Source organism: Sus scrofa, chromosome 15 (assembly GCF_054392235.1).
Source record: "Sus scrofa isolate SSC_HxYL_T2T_F1_AM1 chromosome 15, Sscrofa_HxYL_maternal_Yorkshire_Landrace_v2.0, whole genome shotgun sequence".
NCBI lineage: Eukaryota > Metazoa > Chordata > Mammalia > Artiodactyla > Suidae > Sus > Sus scrofa.
Genome location: NC_139397.1, coordinates 30,011,331 through 30,031,601, shown reverse-complemented (window position 1 = coordinate 30,031,601; position 20,271 = coordinate 30,011,331). Strand labels below are relative to the sequence as shown.

Here is a 20,271-nt window from a genome sequence, read left to right as displayed (position 1 = left end):
ACACGACATCTGAGGCCTGATGGTCTTTATTTCCTTAAGACCAAGGCATCCTGAGCATCCTTGTACAGAACCTCTCTTCTTTCTTGGGCCAGTAGGAGCTAAGGGACCAACACTAAGAAGGCCAGGGACACTAAACTCATCTGGAGTGTGCTCTCAGACCTCAGGCGAGCCCTCCCCCAGCCACTCCTCCTGTTGGAAATCCAGACTTTCAAGATAGCTACCTCACCAGCCAGTGCTCCCAGCGCCACTCCAAACCTCTCCAGTGATGGTCCACTCACCTTTGAGGAGGCTGAAGAGCACATCGGCTGGGTTCTTCCTGGTGGAGAGGCAGTCCTGGAGTTTCAGACTGAAGATGAAAAGTTTCACATTTGGCTCAATGGTCTGGAAAAGATACAGGCCAGCAAGTGAACTGAAGCTGCCTAGAATAAGGCTTTTGTTAACAGGGACGGATTTTCAAGATGAGAAGCCGCAACACTCAGTCTGGATTTGGAAATGATGGCTCATCCTCTCAGTCAATGAGGAGAGCTGGTCTAGGCTCTGAGGGTAAAAAAAAAATCTTCACACTGTTCAGTATCATAGGCCATCTCCCGACCGAATCCCGAAGAGACAGGCTCACTAGGCCATCATCTCAGGCTCCTAGGTACCTCCTAGAACCAGGCACCCAGTATGAGGATCAGGAACAAGGTGGTCTGCTCATGTCAGGGGCCTGCTTGCCACCATCACTGTATTTATGGGTGTCCAGGGTTTGCTTCAAAACATTCTGGTTTGGGAGGGAGAAGGTAGGGTATAGATGAAATAGGATCGTTCAGGAGCTGGTAGATTTTGAACCTGGGGATGGCTTCATCATACTTTTCTTTCTACCTTTCTCCAGGTCTGATATTTTCCAAGAGGAAAGTTAAAAGGAGCGATCTTCCTTAATACGGGGGCAGCTGTGATTTTTTTCTCCCATTTCTAGCCATTTCAGTGTCCAAAGAAACATCTTTAGGCGGACATGCTATTTGACTTCACTTTAAGTTACCTTTTGGGGGGAGGCTGGATTTGGTTATTTTTCCCACACTAGGTTTTCCTTGCTCTGAGTTGTTAAAGGCTACCGTGAAATACCAACAGCAACTACTTAAAAAGGAGCCAGGCATGTTCTTGATTTTCTTAGAGCTACCGGTAACAAAGAGGTGCCTTGAGCTCTGATAAGCTAAGTTGCTCAGGACCACTTAGTGAAGCTGGAACTCACACAGCCTTGTTTGTCCTTTCCCTGTGCTGGGTCAATGCAGAAAAGCCAAACCACCAAGGGATCCCAGGGCTCTCTCCTTCCTGAAAAGTCAATGCTGAGGCAGCCTGAGCTATCTATCACAGGACTGGAGAGCTAGAGGAGCCTTCTGCTGAGTGGGGCACTCCCTGGTGAGCAGAGCCTCTTGTGATAAAGGGATGTGGGACCCTGATCTGCACCTCCTGAAGGACTCAGAACCTGTGCGTGTGCTGTGGCTCCTCAGGTCTGAAGACACCTCTGGGCCAGAGGGAGTGGCAGCTGAGGCTAAGGGAGGGGTGTGCAGGTGCTCTGGGGAGAGTGGAGGCATAATGAAGCTTGGTTTGTTAGGGTCAGTATTTACATGACCAGGAGTTTCTGTCGTGGTGCAGTGGAAACAAATCCGACTAGTAACCATGAATCTGTGGATTCGTTCAGTGGGTTAAGGATCCAGTATTGCCGTGAGCTGTGGTGTAGGTCGCAGACGAGGCTCAGACCCCATCATTGCTGTGGCTGTGGTGTAGGCCAGCAACTGTAGCTCCAATTAGAGCACTAGCCTGGGAACCTCCATATGCTGCGGGTACGGCCCTAAAAAGCGAAAAGTGTGTGTGCGTGTTTACATGACCACCATCCAGGAAATGTCCCATTTTAATCTCAGAATGAATGCTGGAATTTTGATTCTCTGTAGCTTTCCATATAAGAGAGCAGAGAATCCATGGAAATGCTTACCTTAACAAGCCAACCCTCATTATCCTTTCCAGGGAAGACTGTCTAGTGATGCTGTCTATGGAAATCTCCCCAGAGGCAGCTCTGCAAGTCGATGCCTCTTGGTGGAAATTCAATTTACCCATCATCTCAAGCATCAAATATCTAATATGCTCTCGGGAACTTTGCCATTCACCACCAATATAGAAAATAGTTCAAATTACCTGCAATTTTCTCAGCTTTTGTGGTAAACTTGTCTCACTTTCTTGACATTCAGAAGACAAATCAAGAGAGAGGAAGTCGACTGCATCCTAGAAATAAGTAAACCGGGTCTTTAGAATACAAGCAATTTCAAGACAAAGAACTGCTCAGAAGGATTCTTTTTTGTTTCTTTCCTTATTACTAAATTACTAAATCCCACTCCAAGATGGGAATTTCCAAAGGAGAAACAGAATGAGGGAAAGCTGGGAGAAGTTGAGAATGTGGAGGGGGCGCCTATATGTTGTGGGGAATATATCAGCTACGTACTTAGAAAAGTGATAGGTACGCTGGAAGTGCTCAATAAATGTGGATGACTGAAGGCATGTGTGACTGAAGGAAGTGTCTTATGCCAGAAATGGTGAGTTTCCACCAAGCACTAGGAAGGGATTCAGAGCAGCACCCTCCTCATGGCCCTTTCACTTTGCAGGATGGAGGCAGTGGAGTCCTCAGCCACCCACAGGCCACTTATTAATCTCTGCAGACCCTTCTGGAGTTTGGGATTTTGTTCTAATTGTAGGCTACAGTCCCAGCTAATTTTAGGGCACAGTTTAAAGTCCACCCCAGTAAGCCCTAGCCTGGCCCATACTATTATCTGAGAACATAGCTTTCATGGTTCATGGACATTGCCATCCATGCTCCAATCAATAACATAACCCTCTGCCCTGTCTCTGTCCTTCATGCACTCTAAAAACTACAGATTGCATCTAAACACCTATAGATACCATGGTGATTCCCTCCCCGCCCTTCTCAGCAGGCCATTTCTAGCCTGCCACACCAGACCGGTGTCTGTCTTTTCTTCCTCTCTTCTCTCAGGACAAAGACTACTTATAATGGCATCTGGTAACAACCTAGTGCCCTAGGACCTCTGATAACTGACTCTCTGATGGCTCCCTATGGGTTGCCCAATCAAGTTATCATCAGTGCTTACTGAATATTTCACAGGCTTGCTCACCTCTGTCCTCTCAGCTCTTACTTTATCAATTCCATATAGTACATGGTCTTTGAGCTCCTACTCTTGAAAGTAACTGTGCTAGGTACAGTGGGTGGGATTCAGGTTGAAAGATAAGATCCACAGAAGCTTACAACTTCATACAGAGTATTAGTAAGTGCACCAACTATATGAAGGAAAGGCAGAAAGTTAAAAGTGCTATAAGACAATTCCACACCAGTGGTCCTCAAATCTTGGTGGGGATTAGACCCACCAGGGAACTTGGGACACCTATGAAGGCCCAGGGCTGTCCCTCCACATTAAGCCACCAGGGAACTTGGGACACCTATGAAGGCCCAGGGCTGTCCCTCTGTGTTCTTTGCTAGCTCCTCATGTGGTTCTGATACAACCAAGGCTTGTATCTAACTGGTCTAAACAAACAGCTAAGGGTTCCCAGTGGGGAGAGACCATGCCAGATTCAATGAGGGAGTGTTATTAACAGAGGCCTGCTGATGGAGGCACACTCACATGGATGTGAAAAATGGGAAGAATTTTGTTAGAAGAGATTTGAGGAAGACTAGGAGGATAAGTAGGACTTCAGGTAGGGAATGCAGGAAAGCAGAAAGAAAGCATAGCATACATGCTGAGAAAAAAGGAGGTGAAGCCAGAGAGAGCACAGGAGAGCCTGAATGAGCTGCACTCTGGAAGACCCTGAGGAATTTCACCAGTTCAGGGGATTGTAGCTTCCATCAGGGAACTGAGCAAAACTGCGCTTCGGAAAATGATCTAGAAGCACTGCCTGGCATGACCTGGGGTAAAGAAACCAGTTCAAAGGCTACTGCTTGACAAGTGCTTTTCAGTCAGCACTTTGGTCTCCTGAGCTCATAACTGATAGCAGTTATTACCACTTGTAAAAGAATTTTGATGGCATTCTGGCCATACAGACCTGGTGCTGGTCATTCAGAAGCTTAACACGTCCAATTTATCTATTTATTTATTGTTATGGCTAAACCCATGGCATAGGGAGGTCCCCTGGCCAGGGATTGAATTTGAGCCACAGCTGCAAACTATGCCTCAGTTGGAACAATGTCAGATCCTTAACCCACTGTGCCACAGTGAGAACTCTCAAGTTTGGTTTTTAAATTCCTGAGCTGGAAAATCTGAAGTTGGACCATGACATATAGATTATAGTGTCCATCATATGATAGACACCAGTGGCTGATGTACAGCAGGGTGGTATCTGTACAGTACTTTTAATGCTACAGAATTACAGAAATCAGTTGTTTTATCTGAAGGCTTTCCTCACTGCCCAGCAACCAACATTACCAGGGCCAAAGCTGTTTAATTCTAAGATATTTTAAATTTTCTTATTAAAATTATAGTTTAGGGAGTTCCTGTCATGGCGCAGTGGTTAACGAATCCGACTAGGAACCATGAGGTTGCGGGTTCGGTCCTTGCCCTTGCTCAGTGGGTTAATGATCCGGCGTTGCTGTGAGCTGTGGTGTAAGTTGCAGATGCGGCTCAGATCCCGTGTTGCTGTGGCTCTGGCATAGGCCAGCGGCTACAGCTCTGATTCGACCCCTAGCCTGGGAACCTTCATATGCCGTGGGAGCAGCCCAAAGAAATAGCAAAAAGACAAAAAAAAAAAAAAAATTGTAGTTTAAAAGCTGTATTTAGAGGAAGTAGAAACCAGGATGGGCACTCTAGGGAGCACACGATTTTTTTCAAAAACAAACAAACTGGGAGTTCCTGTTGTGGTGCAGTGGAAATGAATCTGACTAGTATCTATGAGGATGTGGGTTCTATCCCTGGCCTCGCCCGGTGGGTTAACGATCTGGTATTGCCATGAGCTGTGGTGTAGGTCGCAGATGCTGCTCAGATCCCCCCATTGCTATGGCTGTGGTGTAGGCCTGCAGCTATAGCTCTGATTTGACCCCTAGCCTGGGAACTCCCATATGCCGCTGGTGTGGCCTTAAAAAGCAAAAAACAAACAAAAACCCAAAAAACAAAACTGTTTTGTAAAAACTGACCTCTCTTCTAATAAGCTCTTTTAATAAAAAGTCAGAGCAAGCAGAGGCAATTAACTTCTTTGTGTAGGCCAAAGCTCACAATTGACCAAGTGAGAGCTGGGCTCAACAAATAAGGTTTTGGGAGTCCCTGTCGTGGCTCAGTGGTTAATGAATCTGACTAGGAACCATGAGGTTGAGGGTTCGATCCCTGACCTTGCTCAGTGGGTTAAGGATCCAGCGTTGCTGTGAGCTGTGGTGTAGTTAACAGACGCGGCTCGGATCCTGCGTTGCTGTGGCTCTGGCGTAGGCTGGTGGCTGCGGCTCCTATTGGACCCCTAGCCTGGGAACCTCCATATGCCGCGGGAGCAGCCCAAGAAATGGCAAAAAGACAAAAAGACAAAAAAGAATAAAATAAATAAAATAAGATGTTGTTTTAAATTTGCTATAAATCTAGAGAAGGTATCACACTCAGAAGAGGCCTATTTTAAGACATTTAAGAATCTCAAGCCAACAAACAAAACTTCTTGCTTTTAGAAATTAAAACCACAACTTTCCTGAGAAGTTACAGATGCTATTTCTTTGGGCTGTCATCACCTTGGCAAGGACAGACGTGGACGGTTCTGGCAGGAGCTGGGAGACTGCTTCAGCTCGTAGGACCACAGAGAGCTTTCCTCCTGAAACCAACCAGAAGAAGGGCTGCAGGTGAGAGGAAGGAAGCTGTGACCACAGAAGCCACTGGGGGACTCATTTCCTATCCTTGTAACCTCTCTATTCCATGTTCACTGACTTTAATAAGGATTTCTGAAGGAATCACTCACATGATTTCACCCTAGGCAAAAGATTTTAGAAAACAAAATAGCTTAAAAAAAAAAAAAAAGTCCCTTTAGAGCATGTTTCATGTAAATCAGGATGGTGAAGTGCAGGACACTTGTAAAGTTTTTATAATAAATGCAGTCCCTTCTCCCAACCCCAAGCAATACGAAAGGCAGAAAAGAGAGAACTACCTCCTGAGTTCCTAATGAGGCTTGGCCTCTGTGTTCTTTAATAGCTCTCCATGATTCTGATACACACCAAAGCTTTGGCAACCACTGGTCTAAACAGCTAAGGGTTTCACGTGGGGAGAGACTTTTGAAAGGCAAGGTGCTCTAGGGGACCTCTGCTACTTGTCTTTATTAACTGTATGACCCTTACTGCACAGTGAGGGGAACACAAAGGAGATATAAAATGTGCAGCTTTTACCCACTTGCATTGACACTTGATCACCTAACAGTGCTGCTCAAGCCTGTGTGCATCAGAATCACCAGCCCTGCCTATCAGGAGACTGGGGTAGGCCCAGGAATGAGTGCCTTTTAACAAGCTGCTTGGGTGTCTCTGATGCAGTGCCGCTTAGACCACAGTGTGAGACATGCTGCTGTGGACTTGTTGGCAGTGCCATCTAACTCTTTGATTCACTTAAGGCTTTTTCTCCTGCTAGATTGTGTGCTCAAAACAAAAAAGGAATAAAAGCAGAGTCTGAGACTTAAACTGTAAGAGTATATTTCCGACTTTTCTACATCCAAATTCTTTACAGAAGAAACATCACCCTAGCCAATGAAACCACCACTAACAACCACTGCTAACTACGAAAGCACTTTTTTTTTAATTAAAAATTTTTTGGAGTTCCCGTCGTGGTGCAGTGGTTAATGAATCTGAGCAGGAACCATGAGGTTGCAGGTTCGATCCCTGGCCTTGCTCAGTGGGTTAAGGATCCGGCATTGCCATGAGCTGTGGTGTAGGTTGCAGACATGGCTTGGATTCCACATTACTGTGGCTCTGATGTAGGCCGGTGGCTACAGCTCCTACTAGACCCCTAGCCTGAGAACCTCCATATGCCACGGGAGCAGCCCTAGAAAAGGCAGAAAGACAAAAAAATAAAAATTTTTAAAAAAATTTATTTTTACTGCTGCTCATGCAGCATATGGAAGTTCCCAGGCTAGGGGTTGAATCAGAGCTGCAGCTGCCGGCCTACACCACAGCCACAACAACAAGTGATCCAAGCCTCGTCTGTGACCTATACCCTAGCTTGTAGCCACGTTGCAACCTTAACCCACTGAGCGAGGCCAGGGATCAAACCCACATCCTCACTGACACTATGTCCTGTTCTTAACCCGCTGAGCCACAATGGAAAATCCTATTTTCCTTTTTTTAAGTTTTATTGAAGTATAGTTGGTTTACGATATTGTAATAATTTCTGCTGTACAATAAAGTGATTTGGTTGTGTATATATACACACATCCATTCTTTTTCAGATTATTTCCCCATATAGATTATCACAGAATATAGTGTAGAATTCCAAAGTGCTTATTTTGATAAGGATAATGGAGCTTTGCAATCCTCTGAGTAGGGAATATCACTCAGAGACATTTAGTCCTTATTCTGATAAGATAACACTAGTTTTTCCAGTTATTCAATGATTGTGCCCAATGGAGCCATTTCACCTTCCACAGATTTCTATGTCAGCACACACAGAATATGTACTCAGCTTACACTGAATACTTCAAAATGTACAATTTAGGAGTTCCTGTTGTGGCTCAGCGGGTTATGAACTCAACTAGTGTCCATGAGGATGTAGGTTTGCTCAGTGGGTTAAGGATCCAGTATTAAGGATCCAGTGTTGCTGTGAGTTGTGCTGTGGGTTGCAGACGTGGCTCAGATCCCACATTGCTGTGGCATAGGCTGGCAGCTGCAGCTCCTATTCAACCCCTAGCCTGGGAACTTTCATATGCCACAGGTGCAGCCCTACAAAGAAAAAGAAAAAAAAAGCAATGACATGACACAAGAGTACAGTTAATCCCTAAGCACCACTGACCCACAGATCACTTTTATTTGACTTTGTAAGATCCTTTCAGAGTTAGGGTGAACAAAGGTACCTGACATTCCAGAAATTTTCATACTATACAAAATAATCAAACTTTCCAATATGGTTCCCAACCTGTTCCTGGTGCATGCAAAAATTACATTTCTTAAATTAATATAAAAAGCAGGTTACTCAAAGCTAGATTATTTTAGCTTACAATCAATCTTTTCTACAGGAATGAAATTGGTGGGGGGAGATTGCTCTGGCTTAAAATAATTTCCTTGTTGGAGTTCCCATTGTGGCTCAGTGGTTAACGAATCCAACTAGGAACCGAGAGGTTTCGGGTTTGGTCCCCGCCCTTGATCAGTGGGTTAAGGATCCGGCGTTGCCGTGAGCTGTGGTGTAGGTCTCAGAAGTGGCTCAGATCCCGAGTTGCTGTGACTGTTGCATAGGCCAGTGGCTACAGCTCCAATTAGACCCGTAGCCTGGGAACCTCCATATGCCGCGGGAGCGGCCCTAGAAAAGGCAAAAAGACCAAAAAATAATAATAATTTTCTTGTTATTTGTGCTGGATATGGTTAAAGATCAGGGTTCTTGTCCTCAGAAATCAAAGCCAGTATTTGCTATGGGTTGAAAATTAACTCTTTTAAGCCTGTGTAGAACATCACTGCATAGCACTGTGTGAGTTCATGCCCCTCACAGGCATGACTAGACCTCACTAAGGATAACCTCGATTCATTCATTCAAAAACCATTGCTGTTGTCCACACAAAATAGCCCCTTTCCATTTGCTCCTTTCCCTGTGGTCCCAAATGCTTCAATAAAAGTAATCTGGCCAGTACTGCACTGCCAGTGCTTCAAGAGGTTGTTGGGGCGACTAGTGTTGCCCTAGACTGTGACCCAGTGTTGTGCAAGTGGAGGATGCTGGGTGCAACTCTACTCCTCCTGTGAGAGTGATGTTCACTCTCTTCCCTCCCTCCAACTCTCTCCCAAGAATCTTCTTTTGTATCCTTCTCATGGTAGCACACTGAACACATCAAGAGGAGGTTTATATTAACACACTTAGAAAGATTAGAAAGGAAATTTTCACCCTAAAAAGCAAAAAACAAAACAAAACAAAAAAACACACAACCTTTTCAAAAATTGGGGTAAAAATACATAAAAATTTACCATTAAAAAACTTTTAAGTGAACATTTTAAGTTTAGTGGCTTGAAGTACATCCACAATGTTGTGCAACTGTCACCACCATCCACCTCCAAAATTGTTCCATTATCTCAAAATGAAACTCTGGATCCCTTAAACAGTAATTTCCCATTTCACCCTCCTCTCAATCCCTCCTAACTATTATTCTATTTTCTGTCACATGAATGGGTTATTCTAGGTCCCTCATATAGGTGGAATCATAAAATACTTGTTTGTGTTTGGCTTATTTCATTTAGCATAATGTCCTCAAGGTTCATCTGTGTTGTAGCATGTGTCAGAATTTCATTTCTACTTAATATTAAATGAACAGTATTCCACCTTTGGCTATTGTGAATAACACTACTATGAAAATGACTATACATGAAGTTCTCATGGCTCAGTGTTAAAAAGCCCAGGGAACTTCCATATGCCACAGGTGTGCTCCTAAAACGAAAAAAGAAAAAAAAAAAGAAGAAAATGAGTACACAAATGTTCATTCAAGTCCCTGCTTTCAATTCTCGAGTATATATTTATTCCCACAAGTGCTAGATCATGTGGTAACTTTACGTTTAATTTCTTGAGGAACTGCCATATAGTTTTCCATAGTGGCTACACCATTTACATCCTTGCCAGCAATGAGATAGGATTATCTTCTTTCTATCCTCAGCAAACTTGGAATTTTGTGCATTTAAAGAATATTAGCCGGAATTCCCGTTGTGGCACAGTGGAAACAAACCCGACTAGGAACCACGAGATTGCAGGTTCGATCCCTGGCCTCGCTAAGTGGGTTAAGGATCTGGCATTGCTGTGAGCTGTGGTGTAGGTCACAGACGTGGCTTGGATCTGGCTTTGCTGTGGCTCAGGCATACGCCAGCAGCTGTAGCTCTGACTAGACCCCTAGCCTGGGAAACTCCATATGCGTGGGTGTAGCCTTAAAAGGACAGAAAGACAAAAAATATATATATATTTTAGCCATAATAATGGGTGTGAGATAGTATCTCATTTTAACTTTGATTTGCATCCTAATGACTGTTATGTAGAGCTTTTCCTGTGTTTATTGGCCTCTTTGGAAGGATGTAAATTCTTGTTTTTGCCCATTTTTTAGTAGCCATTCCAGAGGTTGTGAAGTGCTATCTCACTGTGATTTTGATTTATATGTTCCCTAATGATTGTTGATGTAGAGAATCTGTTTGTGTACTTTGCCATCCGCATACTTTCTTTGCAGAAATATCAAGTCCTTTGCCCATTTTTTAAGGGAGTAGTTTGTTTTTTGTTGTTGAGTTACGATGTGTCCTGGATATTAATCCTTTATCAAATATATGTTTTGCGGATGTTTTCTCCCATTTTGTATGATGCATTTTCCTTCTGTTGATACTGTTCATTGATGCTCCGAAGGTTTTAATTTTGATGAAATCTAATTTATTTGTTTTATCTTTTGTTGCTTATACTTTTAGCCATACCTTAAAAAATTATTGCCCTAATCCAGTGCCATAAATGTATTTTTTTCCCTGTTTTCCTCTAATAGTTTCATAGTCTTAGCTCTTATGTTTAGGTCTTTGATTGTTTTTGCATAATTTTTGTAAGGTAAGGGTCTGACTTCATTTTTTGCATGTGAGCATTCAGCTTTCCCATCACCATTTATCAAAAAGGCTGTCTTTTCTCCCACTGAAAGGTCATGGCACTCTTACTGAAAATTATTTAACTACATAGGTGAGGGTTTATTTCTGGTCTTTCTATTTTATTCCACTGGGCCATAGGTCCATCCTTATGCCAGTACCACAGTTTTGATGACTATAGCTGTGTAGTAAGTTTTTAGATTGAGAAATGTGCGTCCTCCAACTCTGTTGTTTTTCAAGATCATTTTGGCTGTTTGGAGTCTCTTGAGATTTTGTATGTATTTAGGGATGGACTTTTCTATTTCTGCAAAAAATGTCATTGGGATTTTTGATAGGGATTTCATGGAACAGGTAGGTCACTTTGGGAAGTACAAAAGTCTGAATTTATTAAGCCTTCCAGCTCACAAATAAGGGATGTTTTCATTTATCTTTGCTTTCTTTAATGTCTCTCAACAATGTTTTGTAATTTTCAGTATGTAGGTCTTTTGTTTCTTTGTTAAGTTTCAAAAATAACTTTTTTTTTTTGTCTTTTTAGGGCTGCACGTGTGGCATATGGAGGTTCCCAGGCTAGGGGTCCAATTGGAGCTACAGCTGCTGGCCTACACTACAGCCACAGCAATACCAGATATGAGCCTCATCTGCGACCTATACCACAGCTCATGGCAACGCCAGATCCTTAACCCACTGAGCTAGACCAGGGATCAAACCCTCAATCTCATGGTTCCTAGTTGGATTCATTTCCTCTCCTAGAAAAGAACTTTTTAAAAGTATTTATTAGAGGGAGCAAAACTCTCACTCCTTAAATATGGGCTGTATAGTGGCTTCCTTCCAAAGAGTACAGTATGGAGAGGAGGAAAAGTAAAAAACTTTACAGTGGAGGTACCTGACAAACACTCCCTCAGCCAGATGATCAAGGTTAACATGAACAGTCATAAATCATGTTGATAGTACATACACTTGATGTGATATGATGAAATGGCACTTTATTTTGTTATCTTCCTTCCCCAATCCTATAACCCCAGTCTACTCATGGGAAAAACATAAGGCAAAGCTCACAGAGGCAGCTATAAAAGATCACATATTACGTTACTAGATTCATATGATATAGAACAGAGAAATTTATACAGACAGTTAATTAGTGGTTGCTTAGGGCTGGGATAGTGGAAATAAACAGCTAAAGAGTAAAATATTTTTTTCTTTTTCTTTTTTTTTTGGCTTTTTAGGGCCACACTTGCAGCATATGGAGATTCCTAGGCTAGAGGTTGAATCAGAGCTGCAGTTGCCAGTCTACACCACAGCCACAGTAACTCAGTAACTACGCCACAGCTTGTGGCAATATTGGATTCTTAACCCACTGAGCAAGGCCAGGGATCAAACCCACATCCTCATGGATACCGGCTGTGTTTGTTACTGCTGAGCCATGACTGAAACTCCAAAGATTTCTTTTTGAGGTGGTAAAAATGTTCTAAAATTGACCATGGTAATGGTTGCACGTATCTGTGAATATACTAAACCCCACTGAGGAGATAGTTCCTGTTATGGCTCAGCTGTAACGAATCCAACTAGGATCCATGAGGATGAGGGTTTGATCCCTGGCCTCACTCAGTGGGTTAAGGATCCAGTGCTGCCATGAAGCTGCAGTGTAGGTCACAGATGTGGCTTGATCCCGAGTTGCTGTGGCTGTGGTGTAGACAGGCGGCTACAGCTCTAACTGGACCCCTAGCCTGGGAACTTCCATATGCAGTGGGTGCAGCCCTAAAAAGCAAAATAAATAAATAAGTAATAATATATAAAGAACTCTAATAAATCAATACATAAATGGATAAAAGACATAATAGGAATTATATAGAAGAGGAAATAAATATGGCTAATAAACACATGAAAGCTTGCTTAACCTGGCTAGAAATCAGGTAAAGAAATCATAAAGAAATACTTTTACATCCATTAGATTGGCAAAAATTTATATAATAATGGCAATTACAAATGTTAGAGGAGGTCATCAAGAACTCATATATTGCTCAAGGAAATATAAATTGGTACAACCAAAGTAGAAAACAATGTACTTTATCTCTTAAAGCTAAACATTTGTATTCCTCCAGTTAGCAATCACCTGTGTATAAACGCAAGTGAAACTCTAGCACATGTACAGAAACATGTGCAACTATGTTCATAACAGCTATTTCATAATACCAAAATATGAAAACAATTAGAATGTCCATAAGCAGGAGAATGAATTAGTAAAATGTGGATTTGTCACACAATGAAATACTGTATAGAAATGAAGATACCATAATATCTGAATAACACTGGATAACCTTGGAAACAATTCTGTTTGAAAAGAAAAATAGGATATTCTAGAGGACAAAGAAGTTTTGTAGTGCTCAAATTTCATGGTGCTCAAATACTATATTATTTAATCATATATTCACTTGGGATAGGAATTACACTTTAAAAAGCAATGGAATCTCAATTAGATACCATCAGAATAGCTAAATAAAATAGCTAAAATAAAAATAATGCCAAAAGAATGCCAAATGTCGGTAAACATGTGGGGCCAATGAAATTCTCACACACAGGAGTTCCCATCGTGGCGCAGTGGTTAACGAATCCGACTAGGAACCATGAGTTGCGGGTTCGATCCTTGCCCTTGCTCAGTGGGTTAACGCTCCGGCATTGCCGGGAGCTGTGGTGTAGGTCACAGACGCGGCTTGGATCCCGCGTTGCTGTGGCTCTGGCGTAGGCCGGTGGCTACGGGTCCGATTCGACCCCTGGCCTGGGAACCTCCATATGCCGCGGGAGAGGCCCAAGAAATGGCAAAAAGACAAAAAAAAAAAAAAAAAGAAGAAGAAAGAAATTAGGGACACATCAGCAGTCACTCTCCATTCTTTCTTACAGAACCAGACATCACTAATCTACTTTAATGTCCCTATAGGTCTGCCTATTCTGGATATTTAATATAAATGAAATCATATAATATGTGGTCTTTTGTGACTGGCTGTTTTCACTTAGCATAATGTCCTCAAGGTTTATCATGTTGTAGCATGAACAAGTACTTCATTCCTTTCAAGGGCTGAGTAATATATTCCATTGTGTGGATATGTCACCTTTTGTCTATCAATAAATTGATGGACATTAGGGTTGTTCCCACTTTGGGTTATTATCAATAATGCTGCTAAGAGTGTTTGTGATGAGTTTTTGTCTGTACATTTACTTTTACTTTTCTTGCATATATACCTAGGAGAGGAATTGTTGAATCATATGCTACAATATTAACTTGAGGGACTGCCAAACAGATTTCCAAGGTGGCTGCATCATCATTTATTCCCACCAGCAAAGTATGAATGTCCCAATTTCTCAGCATTATTGTCAACAATAGTTATTGTCTGTCTTTTAAATTATAGCCATCTTAGTTGATATGAGGTAGTACTATATATATATATATATATATATATATATATATGTATGTATATATATATAATTTTCTCTTTTTCCTTATTTTTTAAAAACTGAAGTATAATTGACTTACAACACTATGTTAGTTCCAGGTGTACACATAGTGATTCAATATTTCTGTACATTACAAAATCACTTCAGTATTCATAAAATCACTGCAGTATTTTGCTATATTTTAATTGTTGGTCTGAGTGGTCACTCCATGGGTATTAGTTATTATATAATGTAGCTGAACCACAGTGACTCCACTTTGTCAGCTCCACCTTAGGCCTGCATTCCTAACCCCTCTCCTTTCTATGTGACTGAGTTTCGGCCTACTCACAAGGAATGTACTCAAGCCAGAGAAGTTTCCTATCAACTTTTACCCTATCTTCCATCTAATATGAGAACTGCAAGAATGTTTCGCTGACATAGATGGTTAATGGTTTGCAAAGAAGGTCATAAGACCTCTAGGGGGAGGAAAATCCTCCAGTTCTCATTGGTGCAGATGTGCTTCTCCCTTAGTCAGATTTATTTTTAGCTTTGCCCCCTTTAAATTCCCCTGTACAACGGGGAATACAGTGCAAATGCTTGCCCACATGTAAGTTACCCACAATAAACTCCATAATGGCACTTTGTGGAGTTGCCTGCTTCATTTTTTTGGTATCAAAGTTCTTTGTCAGTTTAGGAGATATTATTCAATATCCTCGCCTTTGAAAATCATAGTATTTTGCTTTAAACCAATATATGCTACATAACATACATATGTTAAACATATATATAACTTTTATATATATGTATAATAATGTATTTTACAAAGAACAACAAAGCTATGGAATTGGACTCAAAGGGGAGAGAAAGAAAGAAAGTTTTGTTGTTGTTGTTGTGGTTGTCTTTTTAGGGCCATACCCACAACATATGGAGGTTCCCAGGATAGGGTTTGAATCGGGGCTGCAGCTGCCAGCCTACACCACAGCCACAGCAACTTGGGATCCGAGCCTTGTCTGTGACGTACACCACAACTCACAGCAACACTGGATCCTTAATCCATTGAATGAGGTCAGGGATTGAACCTGCGTCCTCATGGATACTAGTCAGATTCATTTCTGCTGAGCCATGACAGGAACTCCGAGAAAGAAAGTTTTTGAATAATAAACAGATGCAGAAGAGAAATTATTCTGTGTCCTGTATTATATTGGGGGCAGATAACCTAGTGATATTGATGAAACACGAAATGAAGGATGAAAGGAATGAGCAGAAGATGTAAGGAAGAAAAATATGAGTTAAAAAAAGTAATAGTCTTTAGCAACCTGATGGAGATTAAAAATGAAATATGTAAAGAATTTTAATAAACACGTATATATAGTTTATAATTGAAATAACTATGGAATCTGTCTTCAACTAAGATAGATTTTCCTTTGTTTCAGATAATAAATATTCAACCTTGCCTTCTTTCAAAGTTCCTTTTACTCAAAGCTTCAACATTTATTTATTTTATATATTTTATAAACTATATTTATATGTCTATAAAAGCCAACGACAAATATTCATTTATTTTCTTACTCACCCTATGATAGGTTTTCCAAAGAATCCAGTTTCTACTCTGGCATCTCCTCATCTTCCACGCTCTACAGTTCATGACACTGTTGGCAGGACCTCTTACCGTTCCCTCACCAGGGCTTTGCACTTATCCCAAGGCCTGCCATCCTCCAGATCCCATGGTTGCTCCCTCCCTCATTCCACTTGGCTCAAAAGGTGGCCTGAGGACAGTCTTTTTGACAACAATTTCTAAAACAGCTGCACCACACTCACACTCTTTCTTACCTTGCTTGATTTTCTTTTAAACATGAAGAAAGTGTTTAATTGCTCTATAATCAAATACATGCAAATAAAAAATATAAGGAGATAATAGTTTTCAGCTGTCAAATTACCAATGCTGGAAGAAATTTTTCATATACTGAAATATGGAGAAGTCATTCTAGCTTATACATGATTTGACATTGATGTTATGCTAATTTTATTCTGTTTTATAGTCTCTCAAACATATATTGGGAGTTCCCATTGTGGCAACCTGCAGCATAAGTTGCAGCTCGGATCTGGCATTGATGTGGCTGTGGCTGTGGCGGCAGCTACAGGTCTATTAGACCCCTAGCCTGGGAACTTCCATATGCCACAGGTGCAGCCCTAAAAAGAAAAACAAAAAAACATACAGCTGCTTTCTTTAACAATTAAAGAAGATGATGCACTGTCCAGAAGTAAAAAAGATAAAGACAAATGACTCTTCTGGGACAATGGTGGTACTCCTTTGATGATAAGGCTCTCTTCCCAGGTCTTTGCCTCAGAGCAAAGCCACACATGCTAATGTGCCTTTTTTTGAAAATTCAAAAGGACTGTATGTTTTTTGTTCTGATAAAATATAAAACTGAGCTGAAAACCCTGCTTCTCTGGAGCAGTTCTTCAGAGCTATCTGAGAAGCTGTCTCCAAGGATATATGGACTCTCCAAGGACTCAGTTTGGATCAAATAAAATTCTCTTCTAGTCTTATATAGAAAATGATTTTACAAATTACATCATTGAAAACAGGCTAACTAGGGTCAGAAGAACAATTTTATAATTGTTGGCATAAACTATTATAACCTTTCTGGAAAATAATTTAGCAACATCCTTTAAAGTCTTAAAGAATGCATATCTTCTGACCTGGTAATTTCAGTTTTAAGAACCTATTAGAAAGAACATATTTAAATGCAGTCAAACATTTATAAATAGGAATGTTCATTGTGATATAATTTTTAATGGTGAATATTATTTATTTATTTATTTTTGCTTTTTAGGGCTGCAACTGTGGTATATGGAGGTTCCCAGGCTAGGGGTCTAAGAGCTACAGCTGTCAGCCTACACCACAGCAAAACCAACAACACCAGGACAGGAACTCCAATGGCGAAAATTAAATAAACACATATAAAATGAAAGAATATTTAAAACTTTATGATCCATTAATATAATGGGAACCTATAAGAGCACTGAAAATCATGCTTTCAAAGAGTTTTTAATAAAATGACAATAGGAGTTCCCATTGTGGCACAGCAGAAACGAATCCAACTAGTATCATGAGGATATGGGATTGATCCCTGGCCTCACTCAGTGGATCAGTGATCCAGCATTGCAGTGTGCTGTGGTATAGGCTGCAGATGCAACTTGGATCTTGCATTGCTGTGGCTGTGGTGTAGGATGGCAGCTGCAGCTCCGATTTGACCCCTAATCTGGGAAACTACATATGCTGCAGGTGTGGCCCTAAAAAGCACAATAATAATAATAATAATAATAATAAAATGAGAATATATTCATTAAATATGTTGTTTCAAAAGAAGAATATATGGGAGTTCCCGTTGTGACTCAGTGGTTAACGAATCCAACTAAGAACCGTGAGGTTGTGGGTTCAATCCCTGGCCTAACTTAGAGGGTTGAGGATCTGGTGTTGCCTTGAGCTGTGGTGTAGGTCACAGATGAGGCTTGGATCCCGCATTGCTGTGGCTGTGGTGTAGGCCAGCGGCTACAGCTCCATATGCCACAGGAGCAGCCCTAGAAAAGGCAAAAAGACAAAAAAAACCAAACAAACAAGTATGAAAATATATAAGAAATGAGAAAGCACATTTAATCCAAAATTTGTTCCCAAAATTGGTATAACTCAGATTCACCTAGGGAATTTATTAAAATCATTAATGTCTTGATTCTGCCCAGACATACTGAACTGGAACCTTAAGTTAGCTCTGAAGCAGGAATATGGACAATTGCAATAATGCAGTTCTCACTATCTGCTAGCATATCATTATATCTTTGTATCTGTCACCGCTACGGAATGTAAGCTTCAACTAGAACATGTAATTTGCTTTGCTGAGGGAGAATGGGCAATCTTGAATCCTAGGAGGAGTCAGGGAGACAGGACTAAAGAAGGAAGGACAAAAGGTAATTTGTGATTATACAGAATCAGCAAAGGGGGCTTAAAATATATTTTTCAAAGGTAATACTGGGCAGTGTACAAAGTAAGCCACTACCTCCACTGGGAAATCTTCAGCTCGGTATTGATTTCTCACTAATGAATAGAGAAGAAGGGACTGATAAAGGTAAGTGAGAAGAACTGCTGAGTCCTGCTTTAAGGAGGGTGGGGAAGGTGGGCCATGAAGACTGGCAGTGGGTCAGCCACCAGGGTCATGTGTACTCACCTTGAGAAGAATATTTTTCATGGTAAATTTCATAGGCTTTTCTATGGGCCTCAGCGAGGATCTGGAGATGTGACGCTCTTGATTCCTGGTGGGGAAGTTCTGTTATCACCTCCTCCAAGTCACTAAAAGTGAACCAGATCTTAACTAGGTCCCCAAAAGAGTGGAAGACGAAGGAGGCATAGTCAGCAAAGAGATCAGCAAAGGCCTCACTTCTCTGGACGGTGCTGGCAGGGAGGGTCTGGTGGTGCAGGACCACCAGGGGCTGAAGTTGAGCAGTCACAAGGGCCTCAAGGAGTTGCCGGTAGCACTGCACCATTCTCTTGTCTGGGTTCTTGGAGCTTCCTTCTGGGAGAAGTTGTGCCCAAGGTAGAAATACCTTATAGTGGGTGATCATACTGGCACGAACACTGCTAAAATACTCTGGCAAGAAAGCAGGCAGTGGCTGGCGACACACATAAATACCTTTGTCTCCTGCTCCAAGGTGAGAATCCTGGTGTCCCAGTGGACCCCTCAGGTCATATAGCAAGTCAGTGGTTAGAGGACCAGCAGCTAAAATGAAGTTTCTATCAGATTCCCAGTCTAATCCCCAGCAAGAAAAACTTAGGAGGACAATAGAGACTAAATGCCAAGCCAGCTCCATCTTCAAGGAACTGTTAGGAGGTATGTGGAATACTTACTTTATAACTACAACTGAGGTTGTAAAATACTAGGTGATTACTAACACTTAATATGTAACTGGGTTATCTATGATAATGAAATTGATACATGATGCACCAATGTAATACCAAAAAAATTAAAAAACAAAGAGATAGCACAAAAACCTCAAAACTTCTCACTCAATTTAAGTGGAGGAACCTGGAAAGTAAAGAAAAAAAGTTCTCCACAATTTTTCTTACTTACAAATTATCTTAAAATTTGTTTACATAGCGGAACACAAGTTAGGTCCTTACCAAACTTTTTTTCCTCCTTTAAAAATAAGTTAAGTAAATGACAAACATATTTTGTAAAAGATTCAACCAATATGGAAATAAGTATGGACACTTACTAGTTCCCCTCCCACTGCCTCAGGGTTAAGCACTTTTAACACTGCACTTACTTCCAGTCTTCTTTCTCTACGTAGATAAATGGTAATTCAGGAGTTAGAATGCCACAGTTTAAATCTCATCTGACAAAAGTTACTTAAGTTCTCTGTGCCTCTGTTTCCTTATCTGCATAATGGTGATAGATAGGGTGAGTGAATTAAATGAAGTCATTCATTAGCTTGTTTAGACCAATGCAACACAATAATAGCTATTATTACATATATACAAATGCAAACATACATGTGTATAACATTTAAAATAATTTAACATACATAGAATTATGTCTTATGTTGTGTTCAACTTTTTTCTAACTAATAACATCCTGTTTACATCAGAATATATAGACCCACTTCCTTTAAAGGATGCATAGAATTCCACAGTATTTTTATACCATAATTTAACCTCTTATATATTGAACATAATTTTAACATGTTGGGAGATGGGATTAGGATGGCAGAATAGGACTGGAGCTCAACTTCTCTCCTAAAAACAACAAAATTCACAAATAAAGGCTGAACAGTCTTTACCCAAATGGACCAGAAACCTTAACCTTATTCCACTCTAGAAGAAAAAGAGAAGGCCACATCAAGAGGTAGGAGAGGCGATTTCACTATATAAACAAACCCATACCCCACAGACTGGAAACTAACTGGTTCACAGAGACTCACCTACAGGAGTGAGAGTTCTGAGCCACACATCAAACTCTCATGTGTGGGGATCTGGCACAGAGAGAAAGAGCCCCTGGAGCATCTGCCACTGA

At 41.2% G+C, this 20,271-nt stretch overlaps 1 protein-coding gene across 2 annotated transcripts in view; it reads right to left on the bottom strand.

Annotated features, from left to right (window-relative positions):
• Nucleotides 1–19,701, bottom strand: part of LOC100625807 (lactase/phlorizin hydrolase) — a 48,913-nt gene extending 29,212 nt beyond the window's left edge. The window contains exons 1-4 of one of the 2 annotated variants that reach the window (XM_021076418.2): nucleotides 18,430–19,701; nucleotides 5,738–5,817; nucleotides 2,170–2,256; nucleotides 279–381 (exon numbers count right to left, since the gene is read on the bottom strand). In XM_021076418.2, coding sequence (XP_020932077.2) covers nucleotides 279–381; nucleotides 2,170–2,256; nucleotides 5,738–5,817; nucleotides 18,430–19,069 — 910 coding nt within the window. In that variant the 5' untranslated portion in view covers nucleotides 19,070–19,701. Of the gene's footprint in view, nucleotides 1–278; nucleotides 382–2,169; nucleotides 2,257–5,690; nucleotides 5,818–18,429 lie in introns of both variants that reach the window. The other variant, XM_085001326.1, reaches the window with a different exon arrangement.
• Between the last annotated feature and the right edge of the window lie 570 nt (nucleotides 19,702–20,271).